Source organism: Rhinatrema bivittatum, chromosome 6 (assembly GCF_901001135.1).
Source record: "Rhinatrema bivittatum chromosome 6, aRhiBiv1.1, whole genome shotgun sequence".
NCBI classification, from domain to species: domain Eukaryota; kingdom Metazoa; phylum Chordata; class Amphibia; order Gymnophiona; family Rhinatrematidae; genus Rhinatrema; species Rhinatrema bivittatum.
Genome location: NC_042620.1, coordinates 270,754,750 through 270,775,736, shown reverse-complemented (window position 1 = coordinate 270,775,736; position 20,987 = coordinate 270,754,750). Strand labels below are relative to the sequence as shown.

Here is a 20,987-nt window from a genome sequence, read left to right as displayed (position 1 = left end):
ACAGACCAAGGCATCCGCCTTAGAAACCAGAGCTGCTGCCTAGTTTTAGGATCCACAGGATACAGTCTTGCTAAAGAGCAACCTTCTTTAAAATTAGCCTCAGTGTGCTCCGATCCAAATCTATCAACTCCTGGACACCCTCGTGCAGAGAAAAAAAAAACAGGATACCTTGCACAAGCCAAACATTACAGGGTTCTTTTTCAGATCTGTAGCCGCTGCTGGCAAGGTCTCCTCGCACCCAAGGGTCTTCAACGTCTGTAAAATTAAACTGGACATCTTGTCCCTGTGAAAGAGCCAAAGCATCATTCTATGAGGCTCAGCAACTGAGGCAATCTCCCCTCTTCCAAGAATAGCTCTTTGGGATCCTTCACCCGAGTCTCCTGAAGGATCCTTGTCTTCACCTTCTCCTCCTTCAGTCTGTCTCCTCTTCCCCCTCCGGAGAGGGGACAAGGACTCCTTGGGATGCTTCCTAGGACCCGAGGAGGGAGACTTCTGAAGCGGGCAATCCCTTGCTTCCTCCTGGGGCCCTTCCTGCCCCTGACAGAAAGCCTGAAGGCTCTTAAAAAAAAATTCCACCCACGAAATAGTGGAAAGATCCATCCCCAGGGTAGGCAAAACTTTCTCTGCGCTCATTCCCGAGGAAATCGGTAGGAGAGGTAGTGGAGAAGACTCCTCACCCTCCCTGGTAGGAGCAGCCACCATACCCTCTTCCTGTAAAGTGGGAGCTTCTGAAGTACCTACAGGAATAAATTCCCTTGAGGAGAATTCTCCCTGGGCCTCAATACACTTCTGGCAAAAACTGAGGGACCTACTGAGACTAAGGACCCTCCCACGGCATGCAGAGCAGATGTGAAGCTTCTTACTGGGGGGCGCCGCTGACATCATCTCTCTCTCTCTCTCCCCCAATAGAGCTGAGCAAACGCCCCCAACCACATCTCCTGCAAATCCCCAAAATGGTGCCTGCTGTGTATCCCTACATAGCCACGCTAATCCTAGTCTGTCCAAAAATAGACCCACAGCATTCTTTGCCCTTGTGGCCGATGTGGTAATGATCACAACTGCCTCTTTGATCGGCCCTGTGAGAAGCACATCAGTACCTGATCTCTGCACTGTCCGACGCACATGCTTTTTTTTTTTTTTCCAAAACTTTCCTGGCCAGTCATGCTGAAAAACAAAACAAAACATGAGCAGCCTGCAGCAGCAAGAACAGGAGAGGGAGGAAAGAAGTACCAGACAGAGGAATATGCAGTAGGGCTGAGCCCAAGGCCACCTTACACTACTAGAGCTCTTCTGTCAGAAGGACCAGGGCCTCAGCCTTCACCTCACTCTGGTCCTGATTTATCTCCTGAAATTTTCCAAACTCTCAACTGAGGGAGGGGTGTGAATGCTATCACCACAGGAGGTCAAAATGGCCTGTTCAATCCTGGCAGGCTGTACTCCACAAGTTAGGATGCATGTCCACCATCTGCTGGAGACAGAAATGCTAGCTGGTGCTTGTGCTGAACTATATGAGGGTGACCTCAGCAAGTCATAGTTCTCAGTCTCCATCTGCTGGTTGGAGTGCACAACCCACTGGTGTGGACAGGCTTGTGTGGCTGAAGAGGAAACAACTATTTCATTTCTCCCGTTAGAGCCTATGGACCAGTTTTGCAGAGGGATGACTGTTTTCTAATCCAGTTGCAAAACTGCCAAACGTTCAAATCCTGCTACTCCCATTTAATGCTCTGTGTGACCTTGGCCATGTTACTTTCACCTCTGTTGCCCAGGTACAAATTTAGACTAGACTGTAAGCCTTCTCTGGGACAGAGATCTACTACTCTTTCTGAATTGTAATTAATCTTAGGCAAATCATTTGGTTAAAAAATCCAGAGCTGAATTGCTGCCTGCCATGGAAACTTCAAGCTTCAACTTTCTGAAGGTCATGGATTTTCTAGTATTATTGTATTAAGTGCAGTGTTGAATAGCACCCAGCGTGCAGAAGTATAGTAGACTTAGATAAGAGTGCCAAAGTCTATTTAAAATAATTTGAAGTTTGGTTGTGGTTCCCATGCCAATAACGTATAGCTGAAAGTGTTGGGCTTTTAAAATATTTTTGTATATTGTATGTAAATGCTTATTGGCATATGATGTATTTTATTAAACTCTTCTGCTTTTATTCTTTAGCTGTAGATAAAAAAAGTTGCATAGATCATGTTCTAGAAACAATGACTTGTATTGCAACTGCTTCAGACATATGAAGCTTGTACAGGAGCCTGATGTAGCTCTAAATAGAATCCTGAATATTTACTCAATCTTTATAAAGCAAATTTAATAAGTTTTTACCCCCTGAGCAAGTTTTCATAAGAATTTGTACCAAAGTTCAGCATGGACTGTTTTCATCCCTTTGTCTTCAATAAATAGTTTTATTTTATAAAACATCCATCTACACTGTATGTGATTGATTGCAAATTACATAGGTTCAATAAGTTTAATATTATCTAAAACAAAATATGCACTTAATAGAACCTGCAGCTGTCCTTTATAAAACTAGATTCTTCTGTAAATGGTACTGGGTAGGGCATCTCTCTCTCTCTCCACTGCTGTAATTTTTTAATAAAGTTGAACTTTTGTTCAAGAATGGGTGCAGTGTCTTGGTGCAATGGGGGAGCAAACAATTTTTCATTGTGTGGGGGAGAGATAGGAATAGAAGTTTGTAAAGGTGCAAATAGTTGCTAACGATTCTACAAAACTCTGCTGCAGGATTTTCATGCATTTTAGATATTACAGTTAGACCCAAGCCCACTTGTATGTTGAATATCTTCAGTTATCAATAGGGGCTGGAACTGTGGAAGAAATGATGCTCATTACAAGTGCATTGTTATTAAATTCTCTATTCCAGTGAAACTCCCAAGACTTAAAAGTATTCCGGTCACATAATATGAATAGTCCCCCCACACGCACACGCTGTTTCGGCATGAAGGCTTTAGCGGGAGGGACGAAAAAACTGGCGTTTCCTAGCGTGTAGCAGATGGACTCAGGACCAATGGGTTATGTGCTCTTCTGCTAGCAGATGGGAGACTGAGTCAGATTTCAAAGCTGACCTCACTCTAGTTATACCCCTGCAGTAAGCTCAGCTCTTCAGTATCTCTCTGTCTCCTAGCAGATGCGGACACTATCCCACACACTAGAATAGGGTTAACAATTACAGCAAAGAAGAAAGAAAATTTATCTTGAAGATTGAGCCCCGTTCTCCTGTGGTGAAACCTAAGGGTCCCCTCCCCCAGTTGAGAATTCCTGAGGTGATTTCCGATGTCCCTCAGAGGTAAGCCTTGGTCCGGAAGCCGGTTCTTGGCGTGGACTTAGCCCCTAGTGGGGCTGAAAGGCAGCGGGTGCAGAACTGAGCGCAGTAGTGAAGGTAATTCCCTCTCCCCTTGCAGCTGGAGACCGGCACACGATCGGTAAGTGCCGAGACCAGGTAAGAAAAAAATCTCTTAATTCTGGTCTCCGGTCTCCAGAGCTTGGATTGCCATACCAAATTTTTCTTCCGGCGAAGTTTAAAGGGAGCACCGATTGGGTTGAGCAGCCCTGGTTGGGCTAGGCCCCAATCCGGTGCAAGGGTCCACGTGGAGACCCTATGGGGCGCCATCTTACGTACAGGGGTCAGCGCCATCTTCCCTCCTTAACCGGCGGTATGCGTGGGGCAGGCCGGGTGCCCAATGTGCCCAACTTGCGCACATCCAATAGAGATGCGCGTATAGCCATACACAACTGTGTGCACAACTGGGCTGCGCGCACAACTGGGCGCACAGCCGCAACTACATGCGCACATTGAAGCTAGAGGCGATGGCACTGGCACCCAAGAAGGCACTCTCTCTCTTTGTACAGCCTGCCACATAAGAGCCACGCAGCCTGAACGGGAGTCTTGCCTGTGCCAGCATTGCGAGGAAGCCCAGGGGGAACCAAAATCTGGCCCCTCACGGTCTGAGGATGGGTCAGGAACCACTACAGACGATAGTTCCCCGGCTCTTTGCATCTCTGAGATGACTTCTCCACATGAAGGCACCTCAAGGGCTCCTAGGCCAACTCCACCTGGGATTAACATGGACCCAGGGACCTTCTGGTTAGAATTTTTCCAAGGGCTGCAAGCCTTCGTTCAGGCACAATCAGCCCCGGCTGCGCCCCACACTCAACCCCGGCAGGAGGCATAAGATCCTCCTGGCCCTGCCCCGATGCCTCGAGACATGCCTTGCCTAACCAAGAATCCCCCAGACAAGGACTCAGACACCTCAGATGAGGATGGCAATTCCCTGGAAGGAGAAATTCCTCCAGGCCTGGAACCATACCGAACCATGCTTCACTTCTTCCACAGGGATGAATTACCAGCCCTTGTTTCCCAGACTCTGAAGACTCTGGGAATTCCAGGTACGGACCCAATGGCGGAATCAAAGAAGAACTCCATCCTGGTGTCCCTTCCTGAAGCTGCGCACTGGTGGTACGTTCCTGCTTGATCTTCTCGAGAGGCAAATAACTCCAGAACGTATACCGGTGACACGATGGAACCTGCAGAAGCCTTCCTGACGGACGCAAGCTCAGATCGGGTGCGTACCTCAGCCAGAGGCGTAGCCTTGGTAGTGGGAGCCAGAAGACAACTATGGCTACGGAATTGGTCTGCTGACACGATATCTAAAGTGAATCTCACAAGAATGCCCTTTAAAAGATCTCTCTTGTTCGGAAGCGAATTGGAGAAGTTAGCCAGCAAGTGGGGAGAATCCCCAGTGCCTCGGCTACTGGAAGATAGGAATAAAAGATCTCAGCATCCCTCTCCCAGAAGAATCAAGGGCAGAGGCTCACGATGCTTTAAACCCTACAGGAACTCACAGTTCCAGGCACCTCACCCCTCCAGAAGGTCCCAGCCCTTTTGGAACCGACAGACCAAAAGAGGAGCAGGACCGGGCTCCACAATGAGAATGGGCCGACCCATCCATTGGAAGAGGAAATAGGGGGTCAGCTTGCCCTCTTCTACCAAAGATGGGTCGAGATCACGTTGGACAAATGGGTACTAAACATCATTCGAGAAGGTTACTCTCTGGAGTTCCGCAGCATCTCTCGAGACAAATTTATGATGTCAACCTGCCACTCCCACACCAAGAGACTGGCAGTGGAAGCCACCCTGACAAGCCAGTCTGAAGGCAATAACTCCGGTTCCCACGCCCCAACAAAATATGGGGCGTTGTTCCATCTATTTTATCATTCCCAAGAAGGAAGGATCATTCCGACCAATCTTGGATCTCAAGAACGTCAACAGTCATCTGCGGATACTACACTTCCACATGGAGACTCTTCGCTCAGTCATAATGGCAGTACAACCAGGAGAGTTTCTGACTCCCTAGACTCTCCGAAGTCTACCTTCATATTCCAGTCCATCAAGATCACCAGCGTTTTCTACGCTTTGCGATACTGGGTCACCATTACCAGTTCCGAGTGCTACCTTTCGGCCTGGCAACCGCCCCCAGAACATTCTCCAAAATTATGGCGGTCGTGGCGCAACACTGAGGAAGGAAGGGATCTTGGTGCACCCTTACCTGGACGAGTGGCTGATCAGGGCAAAGTCTTCGGAAGAGAGCCAACAGGTGACCAGCAGAGTCAAGAGCCTACTGCAGGAACTCGGTTGGGTTGTGAACATGGGCAAGAGCAGTCTGCATCCCTCTCAATCCCTAGAGTACCTGGGGGCCCGTTTCGACACCAAACAGCACAAAGTCTTCCTCCCTCCCCTGAGGAGAAGGAAACTGATGGAACAATTACAACGATAGATGACCAATGCATGCCCCAAGGTATGGGACTATCTTCAAGTCCACTGCCTCATGGCATCAACCCTGGAGGTAGTTCCGTGGGCAAGGGCCCTCATGCGACCACTCCAGTGCTCTTTACTGTCACGATGGAACCCACTGTCCCAGGACTACACAATTTGCCTCCAACTACCAGCAGAAGTATGTTCTCAGCTTCAGTGGTGGCTACAGGAAGACCACCTAAGCAGAGGAGTAAACCTATCCCCACCAAACTGGATCTTGATCACTACAGCTGTGAGCCTGCGAGGGTGGGGAGCCCACTGTCAAGAACCGATGGCCCAGGGAAAATGGAACAAGGAAGAGGCAGAATGGAACATAAACCGCCTGGAAGCTCAAGCAATCAGAGTAGCATGCCTGCAGTTCCGCCACAGACTCCAAGGCAAAGCGATTCGAGAGACGTCGGACAGTGCTACAATGGTAGCTTACATCAGCTGCCAGGGAGGAACCAGCAGGTGCCGTTGGAGATATCCCTTGTAGGTTTATCTCTGCCCATGCCATGAGAGGGTCTATTGGTCTCCCACGTCGCAGGAAAAGACATCTCAGCAGACTTAACCTGGACCCAGGGGAATGGACACTGTCGACCACAGCCTTCCAGCCATGGATCTACTTGCTACATATCTCAATGCCCAAGTCCCCAGGTTCTTCAGCCGCAGACGAGAGCTACACTCCCAAAGGATAGATGCTCTTGTCCAGAGGAAGACTTACTGTACGCCTTTCCCCCGTGGCTGCTACTGGGCAAGATCATCCGCAAGATAGAACATCACAGGGGACTCTCTGTGTCTACCTCCACACAGGGTTCTTCTCTGACAGGGCCCGATTCTTCACAAAGAACTTCCTACAGGACAGTATGAAGAAAGTGTTGTCACTCTACTCCCTCAAGGTCCAAGTAGCCGTACTGTCCTGCTTCAGAGCCGAAGTGGACGGTATCAGACTATCATCTCATCCGGATTTGTCCCACTGCCTGAAAAGGATTAAACAACTCAGACCACCCCTAAAGTGGCCGGTGCTGCTATGGAATCTCAATCTAGTATTAGACTTCCTAGCAGGGGCTTCCTTCAGACCAATGCACGGTCTGTCACCACACCTCTTAACATTGAAGATGGTATTCCTGGTGGCAATATCTTCAGCTCGTTGCATTCCTTAGGTTCACTCCTGGAAACATACAGCTGTGCACCGTCCCCTCCTTCCTACCGAAAGTGGTCTTTGAGTTTCATTTGAACCAGGCCATCTCCGGATGAACATAAGGACTCTGAAGACTATGCCTTCTTTGCCACTTAAATGTCGACAGACTTCTATTGCGATATCTGGAAAGATTGGAACCAGTACGCAAAACGGACCGCATGTTCGTTCTTCACAGTGGGAAGAAGCAAGGAGAAGCTGCCTCGCGGGTGACCATAGCCCGCTGGATCAAAGAAGTAATCAAGGCAGCCTACATAGAGGCAGGAAAGCCCTTACCACTACAGGTTAAGGCTCATTCAACGAGGGCGCAGGCAGTCTCTTTGGCAGAAACCAAGCTGCTGTCACCTGCCTAGATCTGTCAGGCGGCGACGTGGTCCTCCATGCACACCTTCTCTAGGTTCTACCACCTGGATGTGCAGGCCCGAGAAGCAACAGCCTTCGCAAGGGCAATATTAAGTGGGCCACGGGCAGCCTCCCGCCCTGTCTGGGGGTAGCTTTTGTACATCCTATTGGTCCTGAGTCCATCTGGCTGTACGCTAGGAAATGGAGAAATTACTTACCTGATAATTTTGTTTTCCTTAGTGTAGACAGATGGACTCAGCATCCCACCCACGGCTGCCCCAGAGAAGGAGAACCTCTGAAGCAAACCGCGAGACTAAGCAAATACGGGTAAGCTGCGGCCTACCCTTAGTTCAAGACACCCACAGTTGTCCAGTGTCAGCGTTAATTGGTTAAGTGCACTGGCGGCCTCCAGTTTTGAATCAGTTGAACCAGGTTTAATCAAGTTTATTGGGCAAAGATATATCCACAATAGCTTTTCGAAGAGAATACTGAAGAGCTGAGCTTAGTGCAGGGATATAGCTAGAGTGACATCAGCTCTGAAATCTGACTCAGTCTCCCATCTGCTAGCAGAAGAGCACATAACCCATTGGGCTGGAGTCCATCTGTCTACACTAAAGTAAACAAAATTATCAGGTAAGTAATTTCTCCCTTCATATACTCTTCCTATTGGGCCAGATTTTCAAAGGGTTACGCACCGAGCCTATTTTGCATAGGCCCGGCGACGCACGCATGTCCCGGGGCTTTGTGGGCGGGGCGGGACAGAGGCTTCCGGCACAGCGGCCATGCCGGGGGATCACGCGCCAGCACTCGGCAGGCATGGACAACTTACGCCTGCCTGGAGGCAGGCGCAACTTAGTAAACAAAGGTTTTGGGGGGGGGTGGGGGGTGGAAGGAAAGTTCCCTCTGAGGGAACAAGGAAAGCCATCGGGGCTCCCCTAGGGCTCGGTGCGTATGTTATAAAATTGGCGTAGATTTGTGCGTGCCAGGTTGCATGCAGCTACTAAAATCTGGCCCATTATGTGATTGGAATACTTTTAAGTCTTGGGAGTTTCACTGGAATAAAGAATTAAATAACAATGCACTTATAAGGAGCGTTATTTCTTCCACACTTCCAGCCCCTGTTAATCATTCATTTAAGTGTGGAACTGTTCTCTATTTTCCTTTTAGAATATCTTCAGTTAAGAACTCTTGAGCACCTCTTTTAATGAGAATAAAGGAAAACAGGTCTCGTAATAAACAAGTTCCATCCTTAGAAAATGGTACTGCCCCTTTGGAAAAGGCAGGGGTGCTATATCCCAAACTTGCATTTTTTTTTTTTTTTTTTTTAAATAAAACGTTATTGTATTTTCAAGACATAAGTAACAATAGCAAAGGTATCCAATATCCACTCATCCAGAAATTATTGAACATTTTCAAAACAAATATAACACACTATACACTGTCAAATATCCCCTCCCTGTCCCTGTTCTCTGCCCTTACCAGTCCCTTCCATGTGCATGAAAGAAGCTCAAGTAAACTTTAGCAGTGAAGGTGATAAACAGAGCTGAAAACCCTGCATTTTTTATTTAAGATTGTAATGAACAGATGTAAGAATAGTAGTTTAACTAGTCTTTTGTTTCTCTTTGTGTGCATGGGATAGTGCAGGTCTAGGCCACGAGCTGAATGTTGGTGGGTGCTGAGTGTGTGTTCTCAGGCTCAGGGGCCAGGATTTTTAATTTGATGTGCTGTTATTGTTCAGCTTCTCTTTTGATTCCTCCTCTTTTTCAAATCCAGAACAAGAAGCCGATGTTCCTCTTGGTTGTCGAGCACAGCACAGACGCATCTCCCTCATGACAACTTCACACTTACTTTCCATGTAATTGTTAGCTACAATTGGGGGAAAAAAACACACCGTGAAACTTAATCATGAATTAGTAAGGAAAAGTCATAATGGGGATGCAATATGTTGTACATCTCCCATCTCCTCAAGGACCTATAGTGCCTCGTTTAAGATGAAGGTCTGGGCTTCAGGTAGTTGGTGCAGAGAAAGGGCCATACTGAAAATTCCCACATGGCATTCTAGCTTTAGACTGAATAACCAACCTAAGCACATGAAAAATTGTTCAGGCTATGCAACTGAGGCTGTAATAGCATAATAAACTTTTCTCCATCGACAACAGGGCCGAACTAACCATGAGCTATGGCTGTATGAGGTACTGCTGAACAAAGCCATCTATGTGAGCTCATCAGAACTCAGTGCTGGTGGAATTCTGCACTACTGCAGCGCACAGAATTCCCTCCCTGTGCAGAATTACCAGATTCTGTGCAGAAAAAGGAGACCCCCAGCATGCCATGAATGGAGTACATGCCATTTATGGTGACCATGAAGGCCCCGGCCTGCCACAGGATGCACTCCGCTCGCAGTGAAGATGAAGGGCCTGGTGAGAGTGAATGTGTGTAGAGAGGTAGGTATGTGAGAGCAGAAGGGGGGGGGGGGAGGGGGGGAAGAAATGCGCAAGAGAAGGAGCCTATATCAGATTGAAGGACTGATGCGTGAGAGAGCTCGTGTATATGAAAAAGGGATTGTGTATATGTGAGGGTGCTAGCCTGTGTGAAGATGAGTGAGAGACATAGGAAGCCTGTGAGAGGGACTCTGTATGAGGGGATGTGTGAGAGTGAGGGAGCCTGTATGAGGGGATGTGTGTGTATGTGTATTACAGTGAATTTCTAGGGCAATTCTCAAAATATTTTAAATTCTTAATACAGAAAGTTTTATTACAAAGTTGATTTAAAATGTAATTAGACTTTCATGTAAATTGTGTTTTGACCAATATAAAGTATGCAGAACTGCCCCAGCTGTAAGATCTGTTACTTTACTGAGCATGTGTTAGCCTCATGAGATCCGCAGTTTGTTTTTTTTTGTCTTAACTTCCACAAGGACATGTACACTCTCGCTCTCTGCTTTTTGGTACTTTGAACTACTGCTTAACCTTTTTTCTTCCAAACCTGCTGCAAGTTGCATTGCTATCTCACACAACTAGTCAATGCTGCTTAAAAAAAGAAAAGGCCATACAGCTCCGAGAAGGCCAGCTCCGTGGCTTCAGGGATGGCAAATGTGGCTGCAAGATGTCCAATACAGATAGCCATGATGTTTGTTACAGATGCCTGGAGCCAGACCACAGCTCAGCCAACTGATATTTCTGTTGCTAGAGGTCACATCAGAAGATGAAAGAACTTTGTAGGTCATGAAAAGTTAAGGGTCGTTACTCCTCTGTGCCAAGTCACACAGGAGCTTTTCAATCAAATCTCCCCACTCTGTGGCGCTGGCTCCTGGATCTGTCAGTGCAGGGGTCTCAACCCCTTGCTGCATGCCTTGCGAGCTCATTGGTATAAAGAGGAAGAAGTGGCACGCGTCTGAGCCGAAGGTTGCATTGTACCGGGCCTCGGCTCCCTACCCATCCATACATCTACCAGCAGTTTTAAATGGAGGTGGTTTTACTCGTAGTGTCATGCAGGCTATATCACAATGGCAGCAGATGCTGAAGCTGCCACACGCACTGCTGGAGTCAGCTTCCTTAAAAGTTCCTTACCTAGGAAAGTGGTGGTTCTAGTTGCCATCACTTCAGCTAGAAGACTCTGAACTATAAGCACTGGTTCATTCCTCTCCATACTGCAGTTTTGCAGGACAAAGCAGTGCTCCACCCTCACCCCACGTTTTGCCAAAAGTAATTTTGACTTTTCATCTGAATTGAGCCATTTTATCCACTTTCTTTCCAGGATCTTATGCGCATAAAGGGGCTTGGCATTTCAAATAAGGAAGGTCTCCTTGCTCTGTGGCAGATGTTTTTTCTGATGCAGCCCATGCAGGGCACTGATCCACTGTTGAGTTGTATGGCACTCTATATTTAAAGCCCATGTGGTTCAAACAGCTGATGCGTGAACCATGCAGGCCCCAGAAGAGAGGTGGCAGCAGCAGTACACTATTACATTTCTTTTTCTCACTATATCTTGGCTTGGTGCCTGGCTTTCACATGCCTTGTGACAGCCCTGACTATAGCTCTCTCCCCCATCAATCACTCTCTTCTTCCTGGCCCAGCCCCATCAGACTCTGCTGCTTGCCCTGGTTCAGGTTGATTCAGCATCAATGTTTTTCACCATGTGTGAGTGTTCATTTCCGCCCACCCCCCCATTCTCGATTTCCCCTAAACATTTCCATCACAATTCCTCCTAATCCCTAGACTTGGTAGACTGCTGGCTTTTGCCATTCCTGCTGTCACTTCTGCAGTTCAGTAGCTGAAGGTTAATATCATAGCCAGTATGCCAAATGTCTCGGCCCTCCTCAGCGGCAGTGGATCACAAAGCACCGAGACTCCTGTTGCTGATTGCTAGATCTTAGGCTGAGGTTTGTCATTGCTGTGGCCCTAGGCCTCAAATCAAGTCTCGCTGCAACCATGCCAAATTAATGTACATGCCTGGGTCAATTTGCCTTCATAGCTGTTTCTGATGGTGTGGCACCCATCTCCTGCCGCTGCCATATAGTCCTAGAGCTCCTACTGCAGATGATATCTGCTGCTGGCCCTGGTTTGGGCCATCTCACATTAGTTGCATGCTCTACATGTTTCCGCACTTCGACTCTGCAGACAGACAGACTATGTATAGGCACTGCAACCCAATGCTGTGTGAACATTACCCAGAACAAAAATTACCGACTCCCGCATTTTGGTATATATAAATTTACTCCAGATTTAACAAGGAGTTTAGGATACAAATTTAAACTTCTCTATGCATAGGCTTCAATCATGTTTTGTTCAGGCTGGACATTTAACTCCTGGTCAGAGGTGAAGTTAAAAGTATCTGGAGCTAGTGTTAGGCCATGAGGCTGAATTTCGAGTTCAGAATATGCAGGTCCTGTGGTTGGGACTTACCTAAAGTGTTGCCTTTGACATGGTTAATGCAAATACATCATGCTTTATGTGTGCTAAGCATTGTTGTGTGCACCTTTTCCTGCTAGCACGCTTCTTGTTTTAAACTCAATTTATTAGCATTCCATTAGCTTACTGCATAGGGAATTAACTTTTTTTTTTTTTTTAAAGCACTTGAGTAAAGAAAATGTTTGCTCAACTTCAGTGAACATTTTTACCTATGGCTTACTTACCTGGGGGGGACGGGGACTGTGTGATACATATGATACTACTGGCACTACTACAGCCATATAGGAACCAAATTAATACACTGACACGTAACTGAACCATGAGGCTGTACTAAATGCTCCATGCTGAACTACAGCTGAAGCAAATAAAATAAATGCATATATTACCTTGCAGGCATTTCTGTATTTGACAGGCTTGTTTCTGGCAAGGATCTTTCTGGCCCATATCAAAGAAGCTAAATACAGAGAAAGCTCAGATGGAAATCTTGATTGAAGTCTTTCAATGTTTTATGACTGAGTCATCTAGGCAAAGAAGCACAAGGGTAAAAAAAGGGATGGACTTGTAAATAAGTTTTATATCTTAAGAAGCTAAGACATGAAAAATACAGTGCTTTGCAAAAAGTATTTGAACGCCTAAAAAAAAAAATGAACAGGTGTGTGGATTACAAATAATACTAATACTTACTCAGATTGTTCCAGATAGTATATTGCTCCGAGGACAAACAGGATGGAAGTCCTCACACATAGGTGACATCATCAGAGGGAGCCTCACTATGGAAACCATGTCAGTTTCTAGAACTTTGACAAGGTACACTGAGCGTGCCCAACATGCCCTATATCACACATCCACAAGGGGTCCCCTCTTCAGTCTCTTCTTTTCTGCGGAGCTACAAGACTCGTGGTGTGATTGAGCCCACTTTGGCTGTTTTTAGCCTTGTGGAAAACATTTTTGCTCTTTGCATTTTCACGGTTTTTTCCCTTTGATTCTGTGGCCGGATCCCTCTCAGTGCCTTCCCATAGTGTCTCTAGTCAGGGTTTTTGGCGTTTCAGGTAGTTTCCTTTTGTAGTCGATTCCCCCCCCCCCCCCATAGTGGCGGTGCCTTGGTGCCCACTTGCCAACTTGCCATCGTTGCCCGCCGCCATTGCTTTCAAGTTTGCATCCCTTTTGTTTCACCCGTCGTGGCCACGTCCAGTTTTCACCTCTGCCCCCGGACCATGTCCATCAGTGATCCTCAAAGGCAAAACATCTGGAAGTAAGCGCAGAAGGTGGCTGAGCAGCTGCCTCAACAGCAGCACGACACCCTCATGTTGCTGGTGCTCAAGGGGCTGGAATGCGGAAAACATGAGGTCCATGTGACCTTGAGTAAATTCTTCCCACTGATCTCCGCACAGAGCCCTGCCAGTACAAATTTAGGAAAAAGCTAAAGACCTGGCTCTTTCAGCAGGCATTCCCAGCATAGGTCTTCCAGCATCTCCCTTGATTACCCTCCTACGTTATTATTATCAAGCTAATTTATTATATTATTGTCATCTCGTTATCTTCCATGTGATTATCATTATGCTATTTCATGTTTATTATTATACCTTTCATTATATAATATTATTTCTCTTGTTAGTTGCATCCATTACACTTCTTCTGTTATGCCTTTACCCTGTTATACCCCCGTTTCTTCCACTCCCCCCCCCCCCCCCCCCCCCCCGGTTCACTGTATTTCTCTTAGTTCCATGTAAACCGATATGATGTACCCACGAATGTCGGTATAAAAAAAGGTGTTAAATAAATAAATGTGACCTACGATATTTTTGAAACGGCATAGTCTCTGCAGCAGGAATCTGCGCCCACAGCATGGCACAACTGCGGGCCTTGGATCTCCATCAGAGGTACAGGAACTACTAGCTGACGGGCCGTGTACTGGAGAGAATCTCTTTGGAGATGGGCCACAGCATCCCTCATCCTAACTTCGGAACCACCATGAGACCCTCAAACAACTCTCCACCAATACTTTGGACCCATCCTCCTCATCCAGGAGGCTGTCGAGACCAGGGCCAAGGAAGTCTCTTTCGCCAGAAGTACTATCCTCCGCCTCCTTGCTCCCGTCAACACCATCAGGGCTCCGGCAGCCGTACCAGGCAGCAGAGAACCCCCAAAACCCAGCCAGCTCCTCAGTCAATTCAGAAGATGCAGTTTTAACTGGGCCATAGACAGCGTAAGCTAGTTGCCTGTACCCAGGACAATGGACCCTCCGCTCAGAGGCAGGCTGCAGTTTTTTTGCGAACCAGTGGCCCAGTATAACCTCTGACCATGGGGTTCTGTCCATCAACCGCCAAGGGTACTAATTGAATCTACTGGGTGTCCCACCAAATTGCTCTCCATGCCCACATTGGGGGCCAGTAGCGCATCAAGGAGGTACTGCAGATGGAGCTCTCCCTCTTAACAGCCGGGCAGTCAAGCCCATACCACCAGGGCAAAGAGGGTGAGGATTTACTCCAGGTTCTTCCTGATTCCAAAGAGAACAGGAGGACTCCAACCAATCTTAAAGGTAAGGGCCTTGAGCAAGTTTCTAAAAAGAGAAAAATTCAAGATGATTTCCCTGGGTACCTTGATCCCATGTTTGCAAAAGGACGCATATACTCATATCGAGATTTTCACAGGTCAAAGGAAGTATCTCCTATTTGTGATAGAAACACAGCACTTTCAGTACCGAGTGTTGCCATTCAGGCTGTGTCCGCCCCATGGGTCTTCACAAAATGCCTGGCCATGGTGGCAACACACTATCGCAGCCTAGGAGTGTATGTCTTCCCATAACTGGACGATTGGCTGGTCAAGAGCATGTCTCAGGCAGGGCTATCAGATCCATGGGCTTGACCATTTGGGTGTTGGAGTAACTAGGGTTCATTCTCAACTACCCAAAGTCCCATCTCAGCCCGTCACCTCAATTGGACATCATAGGAACCCTGCTAGACACGGCTCAAGTAAAGGCCTTTCTGCCCTGCCAGAAGGCGGTTGCCGTGGTGACCACTGCAGCAGAAATTCAACAGAGTCAGCAGGTGTCAGCCTGGCACATGTTGAGGCTGTTGGGCCATATGGCCGCAAATGCCCATGTTATTCCCTTGGCACATTTACACATGTGCAGAGCCCAATGGACCCTGAGGTCACAGTGGCACCAGACCACTCAGAGCATCCAGGATTACATCAGTCACCCTGTCTCTCTGGGTCTCACTGACCTAGTGGCGGGTACTTTCCAATCTGGAACAGGGGATCGCATTTCGAAGTTTCCCCACTCAAATTGTCCTAACCACAGATGCATCTACCCTGGGATGGGGAGCTCATGTAGATGGGTTCGGTAACCAGAGTCTTTGGTCCGCTCAGGAACTCTTGTCAAATCAACTTTTTGGAGCTTCGGGCAATCAGGTACGTGCTATGGGCTTTCAGAGATCGGCTGTCCAATGAAGTTGTTCGGATCCAGACAGACAACCAGGTAGCCATGTGGTATGTAAACAAGCAGGGAGGCATGGAATTGTACGTCCTGTGTCCGGAAGTGGTCCAGATCTGGTCATGGGCTCCGTCCCACAGGATGGTGCTAAGGGCCATGGACCTGGCCAGAACAGAGAATGTGGTAGCAGATAAGCTAAGTCAAGCCTTCAGACCCCATGGGTGGTCCCTAGACCAGGGGGTAGCAAATTGGATTTTCCACCTCTGGGGGAGCCCAGATGTAGCTCTGTTCACATCCCCTTGCAACAGGAAGGTGCCTCTGTTCTGCTCCCTGTAAAGGTCAGATGGCAAACCAGCCTCGGATGCCCTTGCCCATCATTGAGGCAAGGGTCTCCTGTTGCATATCCTCTGATTCTGTTGGTGGCGAAGAATTTCTTGAAGCTTTGTGAGGACAGAGGGACTATGATCCTCATAGCCCTTCATTGGCCGAGACAGGTCTGGTTTCCACTGTGGGAGTTGTCCATCCAGAAACCGATCACTGTGAGGAGTTGCCCAGATCTCTTCACGCATGATCAGGGCAGGCTATGGCATCCCAACCTCCAGGCCCTGTCGCTCACAACCTGGATGAAAGGTTGATTCTGTAGCCACTTGATCTTTCAGAAGATGTGTCTCGGGTCCTGGTAGCTTCTAGAAAGCCTTCCACTAGAAATTCCTTTGGACTGAAGTGGAAGAGGTTTTCTGTGTGGTGTGAGCAGAAGGCCTTAGATCCATTCTCCTGCCCCACATAAAAACTGCTTGATTACCTTCTACACCTATCAGCGGTTGGTTTAAAAACAAACTCAGTTAGAGTTATCGGAGTGCAATTGGCGCATACCACCATGGCGTAGATGGTACGCCCATCTGTGTACATCCTATAATTGTGTGTTCCATGCGGGGCCTGCTTCAGTTGAAGCCTCCCATAAGGCTTCCCGTTGTGTCTTGGAACTTCAATGTGGTGTTAGCTCAGCTGATGAAAGCTCAGTTTGAGCCACTGCCTACCTGTGACCTGAAATACCTGACCTGGAAGGTCATATTTTTTGGTGGTGGTCACTTAAGAATGCAGGGTCAACAAGCTCCAGGCCTTCGTGACTTATCCACTTTATACTAAATCTTAATACAACAGGGTGGTCTTGTGTACACACCATAAGTTCCTGCCTAAGGTGGTGACGGATTTCGATCTTAACCAGTCAATCGTCTTGCCAATATTCTTTCCCAAGCCCCATTCACACCAAGGCGAACAAGCACTGCCCAGTTCAGACCGCAAGCGAGCCTTAGCCTTCTATTTAGAGAGAACTGAAGCCCATAGATAGTCCTCCGAACTTTTTATTTCTTTTGATAAGAATAGATTGGGCAATGCCAAACAGACAATACCCAGTTGGCTAGCAGAGTGCATCTCCTTCTGTTATGCCCATGCAGGACTGCATCTTGGGGATCATGTCAAGGCTCATTCTGTCAGAGCCATGCCAGTGTCTGTGGCCCACTTGCGAGCAGATCACATGGAGGAGATCTGAAAGACTGTGACATGGAGTTCTCTCCACATGTTCACATCACATTACTGTCTGGATAGGGATGGCCGACACGACAGTAGGTTCGGCCAGTCTGTCCTTTGAAACTAGTTTGAGGTGTAGAACTCTGCCAACCTAGGGCCCATTGTTTGGGTTCAGGCTGTTTCCCCCCTCCCCCCATGTTACCAACAGCATGGGTGTTGTGCCCGTTGACACCTGGTTAGGTGTCTGTTGCTCCCCCTTTTGTGTTGGGGAGCAGCCTGTAGCTAGGGATTCACCCATGTGTGAGTACTACCATCCTGTCCTTGGAGAAAGCAGAGTTGCTTACCTGTAACAGGTGTTCACCAAGGACAGCAGGATGCTAGTCCTCACGAAACCCACCTGCCACCCTGCGGGGTTCGGTTTTTCCTTTTTTTTTTTTTTTAATGTAGTTCTATATTACAAGACTGAAGAGGGACCCCACATGGATGAGTGGTATAGGGCATGCTGGGCATGCTCAGTGTGCCTAGCCAAAATTCTAGAAACTTTGACATAAAGTTTTCTGCATCGGGGCTCCATCTCATGATGTCACCCATGTGTGAGGACTAACATCCTGCTGTCCTCAAAGAACACCTGTTTTAGGTAAGCAGCTCTGCTTTATTGGAAACCAGTATGTTCTTAAACTGTCAAGTCACAATTCATTATTTCTCTGCATTTTTGTGTACAATAAAATTAAAAACTGAAAAATGCTGTGGAAGCTCCAAGTTTACACATATGAAAGACACTGCCCTAACAATTGGCCTTTACATGTGAATCATTAAAAAAGGTCAGCTTTTCTGGATAAAAGACCCCCTAATTCCAGCACCCACTGGTCAGGCTGTGAAACTGAAGACCAAAGAGCATTCTAAGGAATTTAAAGATAAAGTTTTAGATATGCACAAGATAGGAAAAGGCTACAAAATAAGATCCAAGTGCTTGGATATCCCAGTGAGCATTGTTGGCTCGATTGTGAGGAAATGGAAAGTGCATCATATCACCCAGCCACTGCCTAGACAAGGCCGCCCCTCAAAACTCAGCATCAGAGCAAGGAGGAGACTTGTGAGGGAAGCCACGGAGAGGCCAACAATCATTTTGAAGGAGCTACAGAGTTCAGTGGCTAAGACTGGAGTGGAGGTGCACTAGTGAACCATATCAAGAGCTCTGCATACAACTGGCCTATATGGGAGGGTACCTAGAAAGCCATTACTGAAGAAAAACTACATCAAAGGATATGTGAAGTTTGTCAGAAAGCATCAGCATGACCCAGCTAAAATGTGGGATAGGGTTTTGTGGGCAGATGACATGAATGGAGCTTTTTGGCCAAAATTCAAAATATTATGTGTGGTGCAAATCTGGTATGGTGTTTGCGGAGGACCAGGTAATACTAACAGTAAAGGATGGGGCTGGCAGTATCATGTGGGGATGCTTTTCCTCAGCAAGGACTGGGCATCTTGTTAAAATTGAAGGATGGATGGATGGAGCAACATACAGGGATATATTGCAAGACAACCTGCTTCAATCTGCTACAAAAACTAAAACTTGGGAGAAAGTTCACCTCGCCGCAAGCCAATGATCCCAAGCACAAGGCCGAAGCAACACAGGTGTGTGTGAACAACAACCGGGTGAATGATGTGCAATGGCCAAGTCAAAGTCCAGATCGCAATCCAAGAGAGAATGTTTGGCACTATTTGAAAATTGCAGTCTATAAGTATCATCCAACCAATCGAACAACCTAGAGCAAATCTGCCAAGAATGGGCAAAAATTACTCCTAAAACAGTGTGCAAAGCTGGTACAAACTTACTGGTCTTATTAAAGCAAAAAGGTGGTTCTACCATGTACTAGTTTGAAGGGTTTGAATACCTTTGCAAGCAGCATTTTTCTTTTTTTTATATAGAAATGATGGCAGAAAAGGTCCAAATGATCCAACCATTCTGCACAGCAAGTTTATGCCAGTATGTGCTGCACTGTGCAGATCACTCTCATGCTTATCAGTTTCCCAGACCATAAAAGTCAGGGCCCTTGTTGGATGCTGTTTGAATCCAATTTCCTTTTACCGTGGAAGCAGAGCGTTATGTTGGAGCTGCATCAAAAGTATCAGGCTTATCAGTTAAGGGTAGTAAAAGCCACATCAGCAAGTTACCCCCATGCTCATTTATTCCCCACACCATAACAGTTGGGGCCCTTGTTGGTTGCTGTTTGAATCAGATTCCCCTTTTCCCGCTGCTGTTAATGGAATACCATCATTCCTCTCTGCTTCAACAGTATGAAGGCTTATTGGTTAAGGGTAGTAACTGCCACACCAGTGAGTTACCCCCATGCTCTCTTTTCTTCTTTTCCATCCTCAATCATTTAGGAATCCACAGTGTTATCCTCTGCCCCTTTGAATTCCTTCATTATTTTAACCTTCACCATTTCCTCCGGAAAGGATTTTATATAAAACTTGCTGCATTATTCATAAAGCAATTTATAGTCATAAGTCTGACTGGCTAAATTTTTCCATCCGCATGCACACACCACACCGTTCCTTAAGATCTGCTAATAAAGGACTTCTTTCGGTCCCATCACTAAATACCGCACATCTTGATTTAGTTCGTGATAGAGTTATTTCAATAGCTGGCCCAATACATGGAACACTATACCATCTGAGCTGCGGCTTGAAATTGAATTTAAGAAATTTAAGAAAGGCTTAAAGACCTGGCTCTTTGAGCAAGCTTTTGCATCCAGAGCCTGAACTATATTTTCTACGTGATACATAAATGAAGTTTTGATTTGATTTGTACTGGTTAGCTGTTTAAAATGTTGATTTTATTGTATTTTATTATATTATATAGAAAACATTGTCATTTTAGATGCAAATATTTGTACACCGTTGTGCTGTAACCACGAACGATGGTATATAAAATCTTTTAAATAAAAAATAAAAAAAATGCCAGGCATTCACCACTCCCTCCATGAAGAAATATTTCCTGACATTGGTTCTGAGTCATCCTCCCTGAAGTTTCATTTCATGACCCCTAGTTCTATTGATTTTTTTTCCAATGGAAAAGGTTTGATGTTGCATCATTACAACCTTTCAGGTATATGAAGGTCTGTATCATATTTCCCCCCTGTACCTGCTCTCTTCCAGGGAATACATATTCAGATCCTTCAGCTTCTCCTCATACGTCTTCTGATGCTGACCCCTTCCCAATTTGGTCATTCTTCTCTGGACCGCCTCTATCCTGTCTATCATTTTTGAGATACATGCACCAGTACTGAATGCAGTACTCCAGGTGAGGCCTCACCAAGGACCTGTACAAGGGCATTATCACCTCTTTTTTCTTACTGGTAATTCCTCTCTTAGGCAGCCCAAGATTCTTCTGGCTTTAGCTATCGCCTTGTCACATTGCTTCATTGCCTTGAGATCACAACACACTTTCACACAAAGATTCCTCTACCAGTCTGTGTGCATTAGTCTTTCACCACCCATCACACATACAGCTCTTTTGATTTACCGCACCCCAGATGCATGACTCTGCATTTCTTGGCATTGAATCCCAGCTACCAAATCCTTGATCAGTCTTCAAGCTTTCTTAAATCACTTTTCGTTTTCTCTATTCCTTCACGTGTGTCCATTCTGCTGCAGATCTTAGTATCATCCGCAAATAGAAAAATTTTACCTTCTATTCCTTCCGCAATGTTGCTCACAAAGGTATCGAACAGAACCGGTCCCAAAACTGACCCATGTGGCACTCCA

The 20,987-nt window shown here is 46.7% G+C and overlaps 1 protein-coding gene across 4 annotated transcripts in view; it reads right to left on the bottom strand.

Annotated features, from left to right (window-relative positions):
- Positions 1-8,619: 8,619 nt before the first annotated feature.
- The window catches only part of CMC4 (C-X9-C motif containing 4), a 15,769-nt gene continuing 3,401 nt past the window's right edge, over positions 8,620-20,987 (bottom strand). For all 4 annotated transcript variants that reach the window (XM_029607195.1, XM_029607194.1, XM_029607192.1 and 1 more), the window contains 2 exons: positions 12,643-12,777; positions 8,620-9,212 (listed from right to left, as the gene is read on the bottom strand). In XM_029607195.1, coding sequence (XP_029463055.1) covers positions 9,058-9,212; positions 12,643-12,700 — 213 coding nt within the window. In that variant the 5' untranslated portion in view covers positions 12,701-12,777 and the 3' untranslated portion in view covers positions 8,620-9,057. The remainder of the gene's footprint in view (positions 9,213-12,642; positions 12,778-20,987) is intronic.